This window comes from Rhipicephalus microplus, chromosome 5, assembly GCF_043290135.1.
Source record: "Rhipicephalus microplus isolate Deutch F79 chromosome 5, USDA_Rmic, whole genome shotgun sequence".
NCBI classification, from domain to species: domain Eukaryota; kingdom Metazoa; phylum Arthropoda; class Arachnida; order Ixodida; family Ixodidae; genus Rhipicephalus; species Rhipicephalus microplus.
In genome coordinates this window covers 645,415-665,979 of record NC_134704.1, presented here as the reverse complement: position 1 = coordinate 665,979, position 20,565 = coordinate 645,415, and the positions used below count along the sequence as shown (strand labels likewise).

Below are 20,565 nucleotides of genomic sequence, written 5' to 3'. Positions count from 1 at the left end.
ACGTAAAAACAGGACCATTCTGTGCTGTACAATACTCCCTAGATCTTGGGAGCGCACGCCCATAAAAAGGGCAAGTGGCATTCATTAGAAATCGAGTGCTTTTCTGCGACATGTAATTTTTCAAATCTTAATATAAATTATCCGAAATGTCCATTGCACAATTACGCTTGTCGGCTCGAAATGGTCAAACCTAATGAGACGTCCTTTAGTGTGTTCACCAATAGAAAATAAATTGGTCCTACGCGATCAGACCTAGCATGCCTATCTTGTGGGGTATTAGTGGTCTGGTTATTTGCTTCTGCACTGCCCTTCCCAGCCACAACAAAACAAGAGAGACCCATGAGAGTGTTAATTGAACGGTGGACATTTGACGCACAATGCTAGACAATAAAACAAAAGACCACATACTGCGTATCGCGCGGGAAATGCGTGCCTATGTTCAATCGTTGGTACCTTTCTATCATAAACATCATTTTTTTTTTTGCTTCTTGCCGTAGATACAAGTCACCAACGTTGTTGTTTTGGGATATTTCAATTTTTGTATAAATTTATTGTCCCTATAATTATGACATTGAGGGCCTAAAATGGTGTTTTATCTGCCTGTATTTGGCACTTGAAAACACACTTTTTTAGTGCCTAGAAATCCGGCCTGTAGTGATCACTGTTTTTTGTGCCCGAAGTGATAGCAGACCGGAACTAAATGACACAACCGTTACTAGCATATGTCAGGAGTGGCCCGTCGTTTGCTTGCTCTAATGTCGAAATCTGTGGCTTCAGTGCTTGTTGAAATGGTCTCTGGATTATTATCACCATCCTGATCAAGGTTCCTCAAGAATTTCCTCCCGACTACTATGCGGGACACCTGATTCTTGTGCAGTTGACCCTGCAAATGGCAAGGGTTGTGACATGTGCTCTGTAACTTCCTCCCCAAAGACACCTGATTCTGATGCAGTTGGTCCTGCAACTGGCAAGAGTTGTGACATTTGTTCTGTAATTACTTGTCCAATTGTCTCCGAAAGGTGCAAAAAGGTTCGCTCGATGTCTTTGGCATGGCCTTCTCAACAGTGGCAGCCACCATATCACTTAAAGATGAGTCCATGGCTTGTGAATGCTTAGCAGCAGCTTCAGCGTATCAGTACATCTTTCAAATATGGGAGCTCTAATATGGAAGCGGGAGCATCACTTTCTTTCAATAGTTTCTAAAATTTGAGGATCTTGAGCTCTAGCCATGCAGTTTGCGTGATCGGCCGGGTGGGAACCTTGATAAAGGCAGCATCTTTCACCCTGAGAAGTACATTTCTTGGCGGCATGGTTTTCTCCGCATACCCGGCACCGAGGAGTTGAGCGGCATCCCTTAATTGAGTGACCATAACGCCAAGACTGAACACATTGCAATGAACGGGGAGCAAGTGCTTCAACTTTATATATTAAAAGCCATGGCTTAATTTCTGTGGGCATATCTATCTATGCAAATGTCACAATGACTGACTTGGTGGGAAGTTTTACATTTTGAGAGACTCGTAAGCAGCGGTACACTGATATGGCCCCGGCAGTGGAAAACAATTCCAAAACCTCTGAAGCGCACAGACTTGAGTCAACTCCACGAACTAAACCTTTAACGCCCGCGAGATGGGCAGGAATAAATGGACTCACCGAATGTGAGGCGAAGGTAGAGCACTTCAACAGGTCGGATAAACAGGCCTGGTCTAAAGAGCAACAAAAAATTCCGCCTCTCCCGAACTGTCGGACATCGGTGATTTGCTGGTAGTGAGAGGTCGCTTTCCGCAGTTCCTCCTTAATTACCCTTGGGTTCTTCATGCGGATTGTTCCCCCGTTGGTTGGCACTAGCGCAACTGGAACACTGTGGAGACCGCTGTGCAAAAAGGCTTCTATAGGCATGTCATTAGTTGTAAGAGAGGCCATCCAGAGAAAAGACCTCTGGCCAGGAGATGAAATAGACATAATGTACTCACAGTTCAAGAAGACCAGAAAGTTGTGAAAAATCAAACAAACTCCTAAAAATACTGCCGCCCGCCCCGACATTGAGACCCCATAAAGAGATTGCGCCCAACCACCAGTGCAAGAACCGTGGGATCTTCACCTATGACGAACTTCTTGCTTGCAGGAAAATGAACGTCGCAGAGCAGATGCAGAACGAGCCGTGAAAAACCCAGTGGTCATTCTTGCCTTTGTCTTCCTCTCGTTCGCCGAGCCTGAGCCAGTGCCTAAGCGCCGCTTTTTACCATTACAATATTGCATAAAAAATCATTGTAAATATATATATATATGTGTGTGTGTGTGTGTGTGTGTGTGTGTGTGTGTGTGTGTGTGCGTGTGTGTGTGTGTGTGTGTGTGTGTGATACATACATCTTTTTACAATAACTTTTTATGCTATGTTTATATGCAACATGATGAATGTCTGTGCACGCTTGGAAGTTTACTTCATAAGAAACAGCTGGTTCCTTTCTGTCAGTCTCCCCCCACTCTCTCTCACACACACACACATTTTCACAAGGCACAATGTGTAAAGCAAGCTTACAGCATTCCAACATTCACCTACAACCTCATATCACCTGCACGATATGTGAAATGCTGTCCAGCCATCCTTATTTCGTAGTCGCGTGTTGGCACCGCCTGCGACCAGGGCCTGGACCACCTGCAAGTCGTCCTTCGTGCAGGCCAACATAAGCGGCGTCCTGCGAGCCCACGAAAAGCGCGGTTTTTACGCAGCGCAACGTGACGACTGACGCGGAAGTAACATGCGAATTTAAAGGCATATATGAGGAAGGTGGACATGTCTGGAAAACAGCACATGCGTTAAATAAAACTCAATGTATACGCGCGTCTGCCTCAGCATTAGACTGGTCTAGGATGACAATCAATCCTCACCAGTCGGCCCTTTTTAGAGGATCTATCTGGCATCCTTGATCAATAAGAAACTGCACGATGTCGAGTCGAGACAGCTGGGCAGCTTCGTGTAACGGCCTCTTGCCGTCGCGGTTCTGGCTCTCGAGGAGACACTTGACTTCTTCGCAGAGGAATCTGCAACAGCATGAGCGATTCAAGTTGGTCGCGCCATCGCTCCTCGTCTCGGTCGACTCTCACCGGAGAATGTTCAGAGAACCGCATCTACATGCAATATGAGCCAACGTGTCGCCACACTTTCCATGAGTGATCGTTCGCAAGCACAGAGCGGCCTGCTCAACATTGTTGGCGTATTCTTTGCCGAGAACAAGCCTCACGCCATCCACGCGATCACGCTGCACGTGCCCGATAAGCTCTTGTTTTGCCTCATGAAAACTGCGGTACACCATAACGCAAGACTCGGCCAGAGCAGACTCCTGGACCTGGAACCACGGAGAACCTTCTTCCATGCCTGGAACTTTCACAGCTTGCGCCACAGAACACCTACCAGGTTCGCGCCTTTCACTAGAGCACAGCCTCCCAGATTTTTCTAACCAGCCGAATGAGCGCGAAACGCCGGTCATCTATGGCGGCGCTGCCTACGTAGGAATAAGGTCTTTGTAGTCGGCCTTTGAGATCGGCAATATTAGCGTTTGTTACTAATTTCAAAGGATGCTTTGTATTAAAAAAGTTGCTTGTTGAATGATGGCGTCACTTAAATAAAGTTAATAATAATTACTTTTACGCCTTTTTAGAACTTTTTCACATTATTTTTGTTGTATATAAGCTTCAAAAACGTAATAACCTATTTGAAGACACCCCCTACTTGAGTGGCGCCACCACCGTAGTTCCGACGACCGCCGTTTCCCAAGTGACCGCCGATAATCCGGCAGGCACAAGAGATCTAGGAGGCGTTGGCACGGCACAGCACAGCCTCCCAGATTTTCTTACCCTGCCAAATGAGCGCGAAACGCCCGTCATCTATGGCGGCGCTACCTACGTAGGAATAAAAGCTTTTGTACTCAGCCTTTGAGATTAGCAGTTTTAGTGTTGGCTAACTACGGAGGCTATGCCTTGTATTGAAAGGGCTGCCTGTTGAATGAGCGCAAAACGCCTGTCATTTATAACGGCGTCACTTACGCAGAATAATTATAATTACGTTTACAATTTTTTTAACTTTTTTACATTATTTTGTTGCAATTAGCTCCAAAAACCTAAAAATTTATTTAAAGACACCCTACTTAAGTAGCGCCACTATTATAGTTTTGACGACGGCACTGCTCTGCGCCATAGAGAAATGTCTTTCTCTATGTCTGCGCGCTCTATTTCTCCGAATGACCACGTAGTGACGTCAGGTTATTACCAGGCACTGCGCCGTGCTCCCGACCGGGTTGCAGAAATTAGGTGCCTTTTCTCATCTTCTAACCACTACCACCACCACCACCACCACCAGGTTATTACCCTCTCGTGTGGCCTTTCTTTGCTTGACTGCCATGTGTGTATGCGGCGCAGCCACTGGCTTTTTCCAATTTTATGCGAATACTTTCCTTCGTATTCAATAATTTCGCATTCGTGCGTTTGTTTTGATAACGTATTACGAAAAAAAACGCGGCGTATGGGGTCTTATTTTTTGTTTGCAAGCACTCGCAGGAGTGCTTTGCCGAATATCGATCCCGATCGAAATACCAAGTGGAATTCACAGGTAGAAATAATGAAACAAGGCATAGCAATTTTATATGCACAAAAGACAAAAATAAAAATAAATGAGTCGGCAATAGTTAAGAAACAATCGGTTGAACTGAAACCACTCGTCAGTCCTACGTTGAAGGTGCGCGCGTGTCGTGCAAGCTTTTTTTAATGCTTCAAAATCTTCCGTGACAACGGCTTCCTTTGATGAAGCCTGGCCACTTTTTTTTTTTTTTATCGGTGAAGTCGACAGCATAGTTTGTGAACAGCAGCTTTATGAGCTTTCTGCACACAAGTTCTATTAATTTGCGCCTTTGAATTTAGTCACAACGGTCACACAGCGGTACTGGCAGGCCAACAATTACATTCGCACTCTTCACGACACAGGTCTGTAGAGGCTTAAGGAGAGCTGCGCGGTGCAGAAGCAGCACGTCCACAAATCTTTTCAGGGCATGCAGCACACGTACGAACTCTGCAGTGGAGTAGCACAAGCCACCTCTGTCCTGGTGGGAAATCAAGAGAGAGAGCATAAAACATTTATTTGCGACCGAGGAAAGAGTGTCGGTGAGTGGGCTCCTTAGTCCGGGATTCTATTGGCACGGGCCGCTGTCCTAGGACAGCGGCCCGGGCCAATGGAATTGTGTGGGCATTCCCATACCATATGGTACAGAGTAGCTGTTTTAGTGACGCAGAACCTGCATTGTGGTGCGTATGTGTCGGGATCTACCTTGGAAAGTATGTATGGATTGGGATAAGAAAAGGTCTGCAGGCGACGTCACGCCACGCTACCTGAGATTCTTTACAGAGCTTTGGCCCCAGGGGTGGAAGTTTCCGTCTTTCAAGTCTTTGGTGTTCTAGAATATCTGTGTATGTTAGGAACGGGTCCATACGCATAACCGAGGGTGGGTGCGATATGCCGGGGAAATCAAGCCGTCCGTAGCACTGGTGCTGCTCACTTTGGCCTTCAAGAACGACACGCAGCGCTCGCGTTCAGTCTTCACTGACGACACGAGATATGTATCCTGCGATGAGAAAAACAGCTGCTATATCTGGCGTGGACATAAACGGCTTCGTCGAAGTGCAGAGTTCCTGCAGTAGGTGCTGCGCTGAGTTCACTGCTGTGGCCGCGCTTGTTGTTGATGTGCTGCTTGACTCGCCGCTCCTAGTAATGCTCCACGAGGAAGTGAACGAAGCTGAGCTCTGCACATTGTTTGTGTGGGAAGCCGCAACGATGACCGTCTTCAGCATCTTCTCAAGGCCCGAAAGAGCGCTTCTGACATCAAGCATATCATTGCAGCCAGCGCTGCGTCGAAGCGTCCCAAACAGGGATTGGATGGGGTCGCTTGAAAACTTTCTAGACAAAAATTTGAATCCTTAATCTAACAGAAATTTGATACACTGGACGTTGGCGACTGTGTTGAATACCAGTGCATGGTGAGTTTCTTTCGTAAGAAAGTTCATTGGTGCGCTTGCCATCTTGAGCTCTTCAATGTATCCTAAAAAAAAAGAAGTTGCAGCCAATGAAGTCTGGAGTCCTCAGGATCATCAAACTGCCTCGTGTCCGGATGGTTCTGGTGAATATGCTGCTAGCAGTTGCGGACGTCCATGAGAGTAAACCATCTGCTCACATTATTCATGAACACGACAGTTGGGCCGACGCTGGCGAACTTTGCGTCACACGTACGTGCCCGGCATGATCTTTCATGAAAATTCATGTGCAAACAATCCGTGCGTCTCTCAAGCATGTAATTTTTTGGCATAAATGAATGAAATGTGTAAAGGAACGTACCCAGTGAATTTTATTGAGATCCATTGACCTAGAAAAAATTGCCGGAGTTGCCTTTTAAGAGCACAGCACTAGTTTCAGGTTTTTGCTCAGATAAGTGTTCAGTCACACACTGCGCATTCCTACTGTGAAACTGCGCAAGGTGATGGCAATTATGCTGAAGAATTTCACCCGTGTCAAAGCAGCAGTGGGCTCTTCACAGGAAGGACCCAATTTCTTAATTGACTCGACTACCTGTTGCCACCAATTAAAGAGTTAGTTTATTCTTTAAGTAGTCATAATCATTGCTTTCAGTATTCTACAATGTTTTCTACTACATAAAGAGTAATCAGTAAGGCAGCAATTATGTACTATATTTCTCCAATTTTAAAGCCAGAAACTTTTCTTTAAGCATCTTGAACACCGTGCTGATTGGGTGGTGCCACCAAATTCGGAGGCCCTAAAAAGCCTTTTGTAGGCTTCCTCTGTGCGCAAGGACATTCAGCACAAAGTGTTGAACTTTGCAAATGTTTAGAACATATCTTAATTTACTTCCAAAGTTTGCCTAAATGTTCATTATCACGATTGAAAGCCCTCGCTAGTGCGACTGTTACTGACGTCACTGTGTAGGAAGTGTAACAAAAAATTTTAGTGATGCGTCACCACATTACAGTAACATGCAATGAATAGTGACTGACCAACAGCTCTGTTGCACCAGGCAACCAATAGGCTAACATACTAATTTTTCTCAGCGTGTTGGCGAACTTAGCCAAACTTGCTAGCATTTTAGAAAGAGCTTCGCATCGTCATGCAAACCTTTGAAGGCAACGTTAGTGAATTTCACTTTGTTTACACATCTTGGCTTAAGCATACTGGGTTACCGTAACTGTAAATGTGAGACCAGATTGGTGAGACCAATTTGCGTCACTAAGATATATCGGGGCAGCAAAGAACTATTGTTGCAGATATCTGGCAGAATCTAATAGGGCTTGCAACTGTCCGCCAAACCGGCTATCCGAATAAACCGGAGAAAAGTGAACCCGGCCTTAAAAGCCAGTTATCCGAATTTAAAGCAACGAAAATTCTGCTTATCCAGTTTGAATGAACGTGCATCCGGTTATTCAAATATTCGGAAACGAATCTTTAGCCTCGCTAAAAGCTTATCCGAAATTTAAGTGCTATTAGATACGCACCGACACAACGTGCGCAGCTCGTTAATTCATTACTGATGTAATCACTAATGGCCCATGCAAAGTCTTCCCATTTCTCAACTGTGCATGTACTTTCGAACCTTGCGGATATTTATATTGTTACGGTTAAAGTCGAAGGGTGTTTATTAGCAGGGCGAGGTTGGTTGATTGATTGATATGTGTGGTTTAACGTTCCAAAACCACTTCATGATTATGAGAGACGCCGTGGTGGATAGCTCCGAAAATTTAGAACACCTGGGGTTGTTTAACGTGCATCCCCCAAAAAAATGAGCACACGGGCCTACAACATTTCCCCCTCCATCGGAAATGCAGCCGCCGCAGCCAGGATACGAACCAGGGCGAGGTTGATGGTCAGGTAATAATGGCGTCGGTATCTGCACCAGTTCACGTCTTCTTCCTCTTCTCTCCTCTCGGCTCATACCCGTTGAATTTGCCGGCTCTTAGACGAAGCCCACAGGGCGAGTATGAATGTCTCAAAATGTTTAGGGTGAAACCATATAAAGTGAGCGACATATACCAGCTGGGTCGGTTTGACCGACGGCCAGCTGATGTCAGCCGTGCTACCACGTATGTCGAACCACTCCAGCGATCAACAATGACGAATGGGCCACTGTACTGGGGTAAAAACTTCTAGCACAGGCCTCGTTTACGTTGTGGCGTCCAAAAACACACAAGGTCACCTTTGCAGTATGCGACAGACTGATGGCGGCTGTCATAACTTTCCTTCGATCGGTGTTGCAAAGCCACAGTATGAAGAATACGAGCAATACGCCGGGCTTCTTCGGCTAGGCAGAGTGTCTTGGAGACAGAGTAGTCGCTATGGAAGCCAAATGGTAGAATAGTATCGATGCAGCTTAACGGTGAACATGCGCAAAGGAGGTAAAAATGACTGTAATTGATTGTTTGATGTATGGCCATGTTATACACATAGGTAATGAAGGAGAGAACGTCATCCCAGTCCTTGTGGTCAGATGATACGTACATGGCCAACATGTTAGTCAGAGTTCTGTTCTTATGTTCTACCAGCCCATCCGTCTGAGGGTGATAATAGCATGAATGGCAGAATTTCAAAATTGCACAGATGACCATTTCTTTGATGGCGTCCGCGACGAACTGACGACCACGATCACTAATGATCACTTTGGGAGGGTCATGCCGATTAATGATGAATCTAAGCAAAAACATGGCCACGCACGCTGCTGTCGAGGATGGTATCGCCGCAGTTTCTGCATAACGAGTCAGATGGTCGACGCATACTATCACCCATCGATTGTTGTTAGACGAGCATAGAAATGGGCCCAAAAGATTGATACCGACTTAATCAAATGATAGATGAAGAGGTGGCAGTGGATGGAGAAGACCTGGCAGAGGAGTCGTAGGCCACTAGTAGCGTTGGCATTGTTCGTAACTTGTGACATAGTGCTTGACTGTGTCCCGAATTCTGGGCCAGTAAAAGCGCTCTTGTGTCCTATTCAAAGTTCTAATGAACCCCAGATGACCAGCTGTCGCATCATCGTGCATGGCTTTGAGTATGTCAAATTGTAGACTCTGTAGTATGACTAGAAGGAAGCGTGCACCTTTAGCCGAATAATTTGTCTTGTATAGAAGGCCGCCACGGACACAAAAACGGCTGGCGGCTTGAGGACGCGATGCCGCGACAAGTAATGGCTCCAAGCTAATATCAGCCTCTGGTTCTTTCTTGAAAGCAATTAAGTCTGGGAATGTAAAAGAAATGGAGGCAAAATAGTCGTCAAAACTGTCTTCCTCACACTCAGTCGTCTTCAGGGGAAGGCAGGAGAGATAGTCGGCATCTGCGTGGCGGCGTCCAGACTTGAACGAGATGACGAAGTCGTACTCCTGAAGTCTAAGAGCCCAACGCGCCAGTCGACCAGTCGGGTCACAAAGATTCTCCAGCCAGCATAAAACGTGATGGTCGGTAACGATAGTGAATGGACGTCCATAGATATAAGGTCGAAATTTGTGTACCGCAATAACAGCTGCCAAGCATTCTTGTTCTGTTACGGTATAGTTGCGCTCAGCTTTGTTGAAAGAGTGACTGGCATACGCCACTACGTGCTCAGCTCCTTGATGACGCTGCACAAGTACAGCACCGATGTCGATGCCACTAGCATCAGCATGCACTCCCGCAGGCGAGGACGCATCGAAGTGACGCAATATGGGCCCCGACGTTAGTAGAAACTTTAGCTGGCGGAACGCATCGTGGCAAGCTGAAGTCCAGTTAAAAGGGACGTCCTTTAGAAGAAGACATGTTAGGGGATGCACCACCTCGGCAAACCTCGGAACAAAACGACGAAAATATGAGCATAGGCCCAAGAAGCTCCTCGATTCCCGCACCGATCTTGGTGGTTTGAAAGAGGTGACAGCCTCGATTTTCCATGGGTCTGGCCTTACTCCATTTTTGTCAACGAGATGTCCAAGTACTAATGTCTCCGTTTCACCAAAACGACATTTCTTAGAGCTATAGGATCAAGGCAGCCTTTTGTATACAATCCAAAACAAGACTGAGACTTCTGTTATGCTCGTTCAGTGTGCTGTCGAAAATCACCACATCATCTAGGTAACACAAACAAATTTCCCATTTAAGTCCTCGAAGTATTGTGTCCATAAATCGTTCGAACTTTGCCGGTGCATTACAAAGACCGAACGGCATAACATTAAATTCATAAAGGCCGTCAGATGCCACAAAGGCCTTTTTCTCTTTCTCGTTTGGGTGCATGTGTATTTGCTAATACCCTGATCGCAAACCCAGTGACGAAAAGTAGGCAGCGGAATGCAGGCAATCAATGACCTCATCAATTCTAGGAATCGGATACACATCCTTTTTGGTTACCGTATTTAGTTTATGGTGATCCCGCTACTAACTGCAGCGGACGATCATCGCAGGTTCACGCTTAGCGAGCCACAGGGCCGCTACTCCGTTTACTCGCGTGTAGCGCACCGCTCTGTGCGCGCTCAACAAATAAGGCGTTTAGCGCGGCGCGGCAAACAGACAGTGTTCTAATGCAAAAATACACAACACTTTATTGCCTTATGCAGCACCCCAAACAACAGTACAACGTCCGCTCCCGGGACGCGGGTAACAAAGGCACCCGCACGCGGACGTTCACAATAAGGGGAAAACCGCGAGCACGTCGCAGCTGGCAATGGCGGGCTTTGACACGCCGGTCGGGAAAAGGTCCCTCGCGGCTATGCTGCGCACTCTAACGATGGCCAATGGGCCTGGTCGCGAGTGTTAAGGCAAACCTCGTACGCGTAGGCCTACGGCAAGTGCGGCTCGTTGTGGTACGACCACTTCAAGCACTAGGCACCGCTGTGGGCTTAGCATACGCTACCGAAGCTAGCACTCAAGTAAACACGCCTGCCTAGGTGCCCAAGGCCACCCCAGGCAGGCTGTAGTCCGGCGATTCCCAAAGGGGACGCGGACGAAGGAAAACACGTGCTTACCCGGCGCCGACCACGGAGAAGAGAGCGCTCCCTCGGCGCGCGTGTACCGCCTGCCGTGCCCACACGTGACGCCATCTATCGCCAGGTGGTGTTAACAGAGCAGAAAAGCAAAAAGGTGTGGCCGTGTGGCAGAATGGCCGCGAAATGGTCGCGGGCGCGCCTCAGATCCCCACAAGTTTTCTATAGTCAACACAAAACCGCCATGATACATCCTTCTTCTTTACTACGATCACAGGCGCTGCCCACGGACTAGATGACTTTTGGACAAGACCTTTCTGTAACATGTCGGTGACCTGTTCAGCTATCACTGCCCTTTCTGTCGACGACACGCGGTAAGGTTTTTGACGAACGGGGTGTGCAGATTTGGTGTCAATTTTGTGATGAGCGCAAGAACACGGTAGTGAAGTCTCCATGTCACCTTGTGTGAAATCGAACACCGAAAGATGTGTCATAAGAACTTGTACAAGAGCGTGGCGTTCATGTGAGGGTAGCGACTTACTGATCATTCTTAAGATGTGTTCTTCCGAACTGCTTCTCTGGGGGTCGCTTTTTTTAGACTGCTGCTCTTCGCTTAAAACTGTGGTAGTGCCGTACATGATTTCGTCGAACTCGGCAAGCTTCATATCGCGCGAAAGAACAGCAGGCACCGAAGAACAATTGAGAGCCCATAAGCTTGCGGCGCCATTCACAACTGCCACGAGATAACGAGGCACAAGTACATTTTTCTTGTACCCGTCGCAAGCGGTTCAATTTGCGCATCAAACGATGAAAGGTCGGCAACAGTAAGATTAACAGGAACACGTGATAGAGACTACGGCGCTAAAAGAGAATCATTCGACAGGGCGAAACAGTTTTAGCCCGGTAACGATGTCTCAGCAAGCAAAGACAAAAGCGAGTTATTCACCGTAATTTCACCAGTGCCACAATTAATGGAAGCACTACAATCCTGAAGAAAGTCAATCCCGAGAATCACATCATGAGTACACCGCGGTAATACCAAAAATTCCGCGATGAGATATTCAGCACCAAACAAAACACTTGCAACACCAATACTAGAGGAACGGGGCACTCTCCGCTGACACCACGAAACGTCACACCACCATTCCATGGAAACATGACCTTCTGACCAAGCCTTTCCTTGAATGTGGCACTCATGACGGAAACCGTAGCACCAGTATCCATTGACTCAGTTGCAGGCACACTATCAATTAACACACACACACTTTGTTTTGGAACATCATAATAGGAAGAGGAGCATTTTGCAGAGACGAAGACCGGCTGGCGACCTTACCTCCATCGGCCGCGCCGGCTAGTTTCCCGATGGAGGTGGTGGCGTAAAACGTCGCCGTGGTGATGGTTAACAACGTAAGCGACTGCTTGGTAGCATCAGGCTATGGTCTTATGCTGGCGAGTCACTCCTCCTGTTTGAGTGGTGGAAGGAATTCGTGGGTGGCGAGCCTGCAGCGTTTGTTGCACGATGCTCTGCTGGCCAATGATCATCGTTGACGCCTTCAAAGTTAGGCCAAGTCGGTGGTGGGCTATACCTCGTCTGGCCGCGACAGCGACAAAAACGAGAGATGTGTTCAATGGCACCACAGCTGTAGCAAACAGGTGAAGGGCGACTGACGCTGTAGACTTCAAGATAAGCCGCCCTCGGACGCTGCGAGTAGTAGACACGATCTTCCAAGTGCCGATTCGTGGCCGTACCCTGATAAGCACGTTGGTCATGCGTCACGTCGTCAGGAAAGGTATGGTGGTGCGGTTGCAGCGGATCGGTCTGACTGTCTGCAACGCCTGGCATGGCGGACAGTGAAGAAACCACCGGTGCAGCTTCGTGAGGTTGATTAAAAACGCAACGGAACTGTTCGGCCTTCACGGCATTCACTGATTTGCTGTGTCGCTCAAGTTCCTCGCAGACAATTTGCCTCACAGTGGTCGCAAGGTCCCAATGAATACTGTGGCTGTCCTCAATTCCTGCAACTGTCGCAACATTCGCCAACTTGCTGAACTTTGGCGTGATACGGTATAGCTTCAAGGTCTCAAATGTGCGGCAATGATTGATCACGTCAGCTACCGAATTGAGACTCTCCTTGCCAATCAAGTAGGTATACACGTCTTCGGCAATACCTTTCAGGAGATGCCCGACCTTGTCCTCTTCGGACATACGAGGATTCACCATCTTACACAACTTCAGGATTGTCTCAATGTACGTGGTAAAAGTCTCACCTGGCACTCGAGTACGCTGAAGTAATGTCTGCTCAGCTTGCTTTCTTTTGGCAGTGAAATCCCTGAAGCACTCTGTGAGTTGGATAGCGAAGTGATCCCAGGTTGTTAGCGACTCTTCATGGTTCTCGAACTACACAAGAGCAGTGTCTGTCAGGAAGAGAGCAACATACTCTGGCTGAGCCGTCGTATCCCAGCCGTTGCACTTGCTCACAAATTCGTAGTGTGTGAGCCATTCTTCTACGTCCTCGCCGTCTTTCCCTGAAAAGGATGCGGCTCCAACTGACGCATCTAGGCACCAGGCGTCTGCGCCGGAGGAGCTGAAGATGACTGTAGGTCACCGTTGTTCGACATTGCGAGTGCTGGTAGTGTTGCAGTCAGTCACTCGATGTGTCGGCTTTGGCGAGGACCTAGCGGCAATAGCTCCGTCGTCTTGGGCGATTACTACGCACCTCCACCACAAAACTTTTACAGTTAAAGACGAAGGCTGTTTATTAGCAGGGTGAGGTTGATGGTCGGGTGATAATATCGTCGGTATCTGCACCAGTTCACGTCTTCCTTCTCTTCTCCTCTCTCGGCTCATACTTGTTGCAATATCTAACGGAATGTTAGTGAATGGGTAATCACCTTTCAAAAGGCATTATCACTAGTGACCCACACAATGTTCCTACGTTAAGACAAATGAACAATATGAGATGATCAACAAAACCATATATCGGACATGTACAAGCGGTTGCTATGTTTTCTACAAACACGAGAATCCAAGAAAACCAATATTTATGCTAGCATTACAAAATGAAAATCCGGTTATTCGATTATCCGAATATCACAGTATTGTTAACCGAATAACCAACCGAATATCCGGTCAATCCGGTTTTCGAAATCGAATGGCCGATGAATCGAATAACGGGATAATCGGTTTTGCCGCAAAAGCAGTTTAATGTTGATGACCTACATTCTCATTCTTTGCTGGTGTCGATTCTCGTCGGTGATGTAGTTCCGAATGTAAAGCTTCTTTAAACATTTTTCACCACAATCACTCAGGAAAAACAAAGAAACATTCCTATAATTGTGGTTGCACGAAGTGTCACAAGATGTCAATACTATCGTCTGGTAACCGGGTACTGTGCAAAGATCTCTGCACATACTGGAATTTTATACGTGCTCTTACTTTCTATTAGAAAATTTTTGTGCACTTTGACGGTAGCCAGACAGTTGCTTTTGTGTGTTTGTTTAAGAGCAGAGGATGCACCACTCTGTGTGTTCCAGCTTTGTGGGCCCACGTGCTCTAGCTTTCAACGCAGTAATATCACTGTCCATCTTAGCACCCAGAAACCGAAGCTGGAAGCAGTAATTCGTGTAAATAAGGAGATATCAAATTATTTAGCAAGAATATGTGAATACCGAAACACGCATCATGCTTCCTAGAAGAATAAGACACATTTTCAATAAAAAGCACGCAAGCCACAAATTTTATGGCAACACCTCATTAAGAAAACTACCAGAGCATGGAGACACAAGAGGCCAGACAGAGAAAAAGATACATGCACATTGCAAGATTGCCCTGTGGTCTTTAACAAGATGCTTCACATCCAATAAATGCTTCAATGCAACTGTTAGAAATCGGCTACATTCTTCATTTATTCAAGCATGGCTAACTTTTCTTCAGGTTGAAATGAAATGGAGGTTTTCTACGTCTATTTTCCCTATTTTTACCAGCCGTACAAAAGGATAACACGAGTAGAACTCGCCATGGTACCTTATCAGGTATGGTGTAGCACTTTTAAGCACAAAGACATGGGTTCGTTCTATTCTTCGAGATGATGGCTGCGTTTTGATGGAGGAAAAATGCAAAAAGGCCCATGCATTTAGATTTAGGTGCATGTTCAAAAACCTCACATGGTCGACGTTATTCTAATAATTACGGTTATGGGTAAAATACACAATAAATTATGCCAGCTTTGGCAAAATGATTAAAGTAGAAATACGGAGGACAAATCACCTACTACATAACAACAGGTCAATTGAGCTCTGGACTTCATACTGTAGCGCAGCACTATTAGTGGCTAGCCAGCCAAGAGAAAAAGACGACGAGCGTTCGTGGTGCGAAGCGCCTAGAACGTTCGGGAGCTTTAGGCTGGCTGGCTGCCACAGCCTCTGCTCTGCTTTGACATCTCGCTTCCTTCCCAAGCAGCACACCTTTGTCCTCGCATTAAACCAGCGACGACAGCATGTTGGACGCCGTAATGCTGCTGAAATACAGACAACCAGAATGTACACTAAATGTCTCACTTTAGAGGGACCCGGAACCAATTTCCAGACACCTGTTTTTTTTTTATTCTAATAATGGAAAGCACTGATTTGACCTGAGCCGATCATGGACTGGTAACATGCAAAATGGTAACGTGTCACAGCTTTACATATTCCACTAGTTGCTGTGAATGCAGTTTGGCTTCTTAGTGTCACTTCCTTTTATATTATAAGCAGAAAACACAGCAGAGATAGGTAATAGCGTACATACTGCAATTTTCAGCTCTGATTATGGTGCGCATAAAAGTCTATGACTACGTACTGTGAATGGAACGACTCCATAGTGTAGCATGAAAGCTTCTCTGCTATGTTGCGCAACATACTGGTTAGGATAAGAGAAAGCTAGGCTACTTGGTAAGCATTCATTCTGACTAGGCATGTGAGCAGAAACGCAAGAAAGATGTCACAACATCATTAACACTGTCTAACAACTACAAAGGTGCACAGTGGCAAAAAAAAAAAAAAAGAAGGCACCAAAACTTATCTCTGCATGCACAAGCAATAGTTCGACCTATCAATCCAGCATGCATGGCAGTCTATGTACATGATAACTGTTAAGGCATTTGATTTCTTTTTGTGTAGCTTAATAGACTGTTGATTCATGCGTGAGCTACCACTGTTATCGATATGTCAAGCCTTAATAGTCAGGTGCATTCTTCATTCCTGTACCTGTACAAAACTGCGCATTCATCGAATTGCAGCATGCACTTACACTCTTGACAATGTCAAGATAGACTAGAAGGTGAGCCTCCGGATAGCGAAATCTTGTATTTCATTAAACTCCAATTAATACAGCAGCCCGTTCCCTATACATAGAAATGGCTGCGGCTAAAAGTAAACTTACGAACAACACCTGTAATGCAACTAGTGAATTCGTTGGTGCGTTTTACAAAAATATGTCAGTCTGCTTCTTATATCTATCATTCTTTCTCTGCACAGCTGCACAAAATATTACCTAGCTTATTGGCAGGCTCAAAAACAACATTAACATCGCATCTACTTTCCACTTTCTTTAGCCTGTGATATACAAAATAAATCCACGAAATAGCTGCGACATGTTTGTTTTTATAACAATGAAGCTGTTTACAGGCTGGCCTGAGTTTGCGCAGCCTATAAAAAAAATGGGTATACTTTGTTGATAAACTTTGTTGCAGCGTGTTGAGTATAGTTGCTGTTAACACAGTGTATGAATGAGATCGGTAACTACCTGAACTAGGACACAGTTGAGCTTGACATAAATAATGTTGATGTTTTTGTTTGATGCTAGATTGTTCCAGGCAACGTTGATAACATCCTTCATTAACTTTTTAATCAAATGACACCTGCGCTTGAACTTCTTTCATGTTGTCAGACAATATAAAGCTGTGAACCCTGCAGTATAATTAATTGCATAATCATAAATGCTCAAGAAGAAGATAAATAGTCAGTTTTGATGCTTGGTTTAGCTACAATGACTATAACAGCACTACAGAGGTCAAGCGTTTTCGAGAACAAAAAACTTGATTACACTATCATAAGGGTGGTTAGCTGTGCAAGATGGCTATCGCTTTATTTGTGTGTGTGCGTGCGTGTGAACAGCACAAAATGAACTAAGCACGTAGGAAGGAAGACGCACACAGAGCCGATACTTTCTCAATTTTTCAAACGAAATCATAAATTTAAGTAAGCTGCGAACAATTTGTCCTTTGTCAAGCTTCGTCGCGTTTAAATTTGTTGAATTTTGATCGCAAGCATCTTATTGGAGATCCCTGAACCATTTCGAAAACTTTCGCCATTCGAGAATCCTGACTGAATTCTATGTCAGGATTATACTTTGCGACTTCATTTTCTTTTTCGCGCGAAAATGCTAGCGATTCTCTGTCAAGCGAAACCTCCGAACGGCTGAAGCGATCCAACAGCGATTCAATGTCTGGTATAATGATGAACTGCGTCGTTCACAAAATATACACACATATATAAACACTGCTTACGTACCGCACGCTGTGGACGGCGACGCTGCGCGGGATCGCATACGGCAAGCGTAATGTATTTTGAAAACGTTGGCAATTGCATAACATAGTCCTGAACAACAAACATGGCAGTATGGAGGAAGGAAAGGTAAGGAGAGGCCCTGACGTCACTCGTTGTGAAGCCGCGATGGTGGTGGTAGTGGTTAGAAGATGAGAAAAGGCACCTAATTTCTGCAACCCGGTCGGGAGCACGGCGCAGTGCCTAAAAGCCGCGATGAAGCCGGAAGTTGGCCATATTATTGACTGGGCAAATTCTCCTCTCTTGTTTACATATGAATGCGAAGCAGAAGGCGCGACTCACTCTCTGTCTCAAAAAGCACGTGGCCTGCGCGCCGCGTGCGCCGGTGCTATCCGAAACCAACGAAACGGATTTCAACACGCTGTCTGGCCGTGATACGGTTGACGAAATCTCTGCGTATGGCTGTTGTACTCTTGCACTGCCGGCATTTGCGATAAACACGGCAAGTTGCACGTTAAGTTTTTTCTTTTTCTTTGATGTGTTCTTTGTGAAAATAAAGATGATATTTCGGACATTGCCGCGCGACGAACCAGGCACTGAAATTTGTACAGCCTCTTTCAGATCACTTTTTCCCCCTTTTGCGCTTCTCTTTAGGCTTTATGAAATTTTTGGTCAGGCTGTGGGCTAGAAACAATGATAAAAAAAGGAAAAAAAATGTCTTCCCTGCAATAAACCCGGAGGCCCGTAATTATGCCAGTAAAGTCTGCGTCAGTGGAGCCTGTGTGTGTGGCAGCCCGTCGAGTTTGCGCCGGCCTCTTTGTTTTCGCCCCTCTTTTGTCCGACGCGCACTGGCTCCTACGGATATCCCAAGGGCCATGATTTCATTAGGACGAAAGCAGCGAAGACCACCCGAAAGTGCGTGGGAACACGTCTCCAGTGTGATTCACGCGCACTAGTAGCTACGGAGAACGGAGTCGCGTTAGGGCGAAAGGTGAGAAAGTTAGCCGAAGGAATGCGTGAGAAAAGGTCAACATCACTTGGTCAACATCGTTCGAACGGCTTTGTCAGCTTCTGAATGCACAAGCACGCGCATCTAGTGAGGCGCACCTAGTTACCTTGTGCAGGTGCGTGTAGACATTTTAACAAGTTTTGCTACAATACAGACAATATTGCGAAGAGGGAGCATCTTAAGCGAAGCAGAACAGGAACTTTAATGTGCAGAAGCATGTGGTAACTGTACAATAACATGAAAAGCAAGGTTAGATTACAGTCTTAATAAGGGCCTGTGGACCGCAAATGCATCGTCCGTTGTCATAAGAAGCAACACCGCATAACTGTCATTAACCTGCAAGGCATTCATTGAACGAATTCTTGAGCACAGTCGTTATCTTCTATGATGGCTTTTCAGCATAATTTTGACGGACGCTGCAAATTCGGGGTACGTAAACGTGCGCTCGTTCCGTGGTTTCTAGTTCAGACACCTGGTTACAACCACCACCGGAGGAAAATCGCGTAGCTAATCACAAAGAATGGATTCTGTCGAACACCTGCAGTACGCCACGGTTAGGTGCGAGGCCCATGAAAACGCGCACACCACCGCTGGACCGCCTGAACGGTGCCGCACCGCACTACATCAATAATAACAAAACGCCGCCACCGCCAATGTGCCCAGTGGCACATGGCCGCGCGTGACGTAATTTCCGCCACATTTTTTACGCCCTGCGCCGGCTGGGCATGCCCTCACCTTACCTTTCCGTCCTCCGTGAATAATAAGAACAAGCACGCGATTTACGTAAATGCCAAGAGGAGTGGCGTGAACACGGAGGAAGTTCCCTCCGTGGGCGTGAAACAAATAGACGTCAATATAGCGTGGGCTAATGCAGCAACGATTGTGACTAGTTGCCAGATTTGCAAACGTAGTCGCCAAAACTGACAAGCCAATATTTCTACCAATATTTTTGTGACTTTGCCTCAATAATATCGCGTATATTGGCTTTCTGAATTTGTAATTAACACTGTTTAAGCTCACTGGCTTTTTTTTTGTTTATTCATGACGCGGGAGCGTAGAAGTTAGGTCGGTACACTCTTGCTAATATGCACTTTTTTTTTTAATTTCGGAGGTCATGCATTCGCAGTAAAGATAGCCTAGTCGCATAAATGAAAATTTGCCCGACTAAAACTCGAGATCGTAACGTACCCCATACGCACTATTATTTCTGTGGCGGTCGAGCGAAAATATCTAAAGGTTTGCGCTTCGACCAATTTGCTTACTTGATGGAGGAGGGGATAAAGTGTTTGTTCTGTTTACTTAGTTCTTTCTCCATGTGTTATGTGGCGCTGCCCATCTGACTTGTGCGTTGCTTCTTTATTTAAAATCTAAACATGAACAAATGAGATCAGAAACAACTGACATCATGCAGGCTTACACATACAAATTCTGCTGTTTAGCTCAATTTCATCAGCAATATAATTTTTTTTAAACTGAAGTTGCTGTCATGGGATCCCGTCTTGCCCGCTCGATGACGTTTCAAGCTGTCAATGTAAAGCAAGTGATTACCGCATTCATGATGTAACTAATGCTGGTCTTGATCACTGTGGGCCAATGCCAACAAGTATGTACCAATTTAGGTACAACTTAAGGCAAGCAAAAACATGTGTCATTTTAAGAGTTTAAAATTATGACACCTAGTTGCCCTGCATAAGAACTATAGCCTTCTGAGTCCCTAAAACAAAATTTCTGGTAAGTTTATTTGAAACTTCTTTATTTCGGTCTTGAGCATATACAGCAAAAGAGAAAAAAATTAATTTGGATCAACAAGAACAAAAAGAACTGACCAAACATGGCTGTCTTCAAACGAGGCCTCCGGGTCCTAACAGGTGTGAAAGCCCTCACAGCAGTTTCTGTTCTGGAGGCTACAGAAAACACGCTTTGAAGAATTTGCGCTAGATATATCTCCATACTCAATTTCTTTTTTTTTTTTTGCTTTTCCTTCTTCATCCAAGCTTAGGGTTTGCAGGGAGGTTGCCTCAAAT

At 45.8% G+C, this 20,565-nt stretch overlaps 1 protein-coding gene across 4 annotated transcripts in view; it reads right to left on the bottom strand.

The window, feature by feature from the left end:
• Positions 1-19,177, bottom strand: part of LOC119175125 (ankyrin repeat domain-containing protein 16) — a 102,706-nt gene extending 83,529 nt beyond the window's left edge. The window contains exons 1-3 of one of the 4 annotated variants that reach the window (XM_037426366.2): positions 17,539-19,177; positions 2,890-3,042; positions 2,574-2,696 (exon numbers count right to left, since the gene is read on the bottom strand). In XM_037426366.2, the coding sequence (XP_037282263.2) occupies positions 2,574-2,696; positions 2,890-3,042; positions 17,539-17,621 (359 nt within the window). In that variant the 5' untranslated portion in view covers positions 17,622-19,177. Of the gene's footprint in view, positions 1-2,573; positions 2,697-2,889; positions 3,043-3,105; positions 3,457-17,538 lie in introns of those variants that run through there. The other 3 variants (XM_037426365.2, XM_037426363.2, XM_037426364.2) reach the window with 3 other exon arrangements.
• Between the last annotated feature and the right edge of the window lie 1,388 nt (positions 19,178-20,565).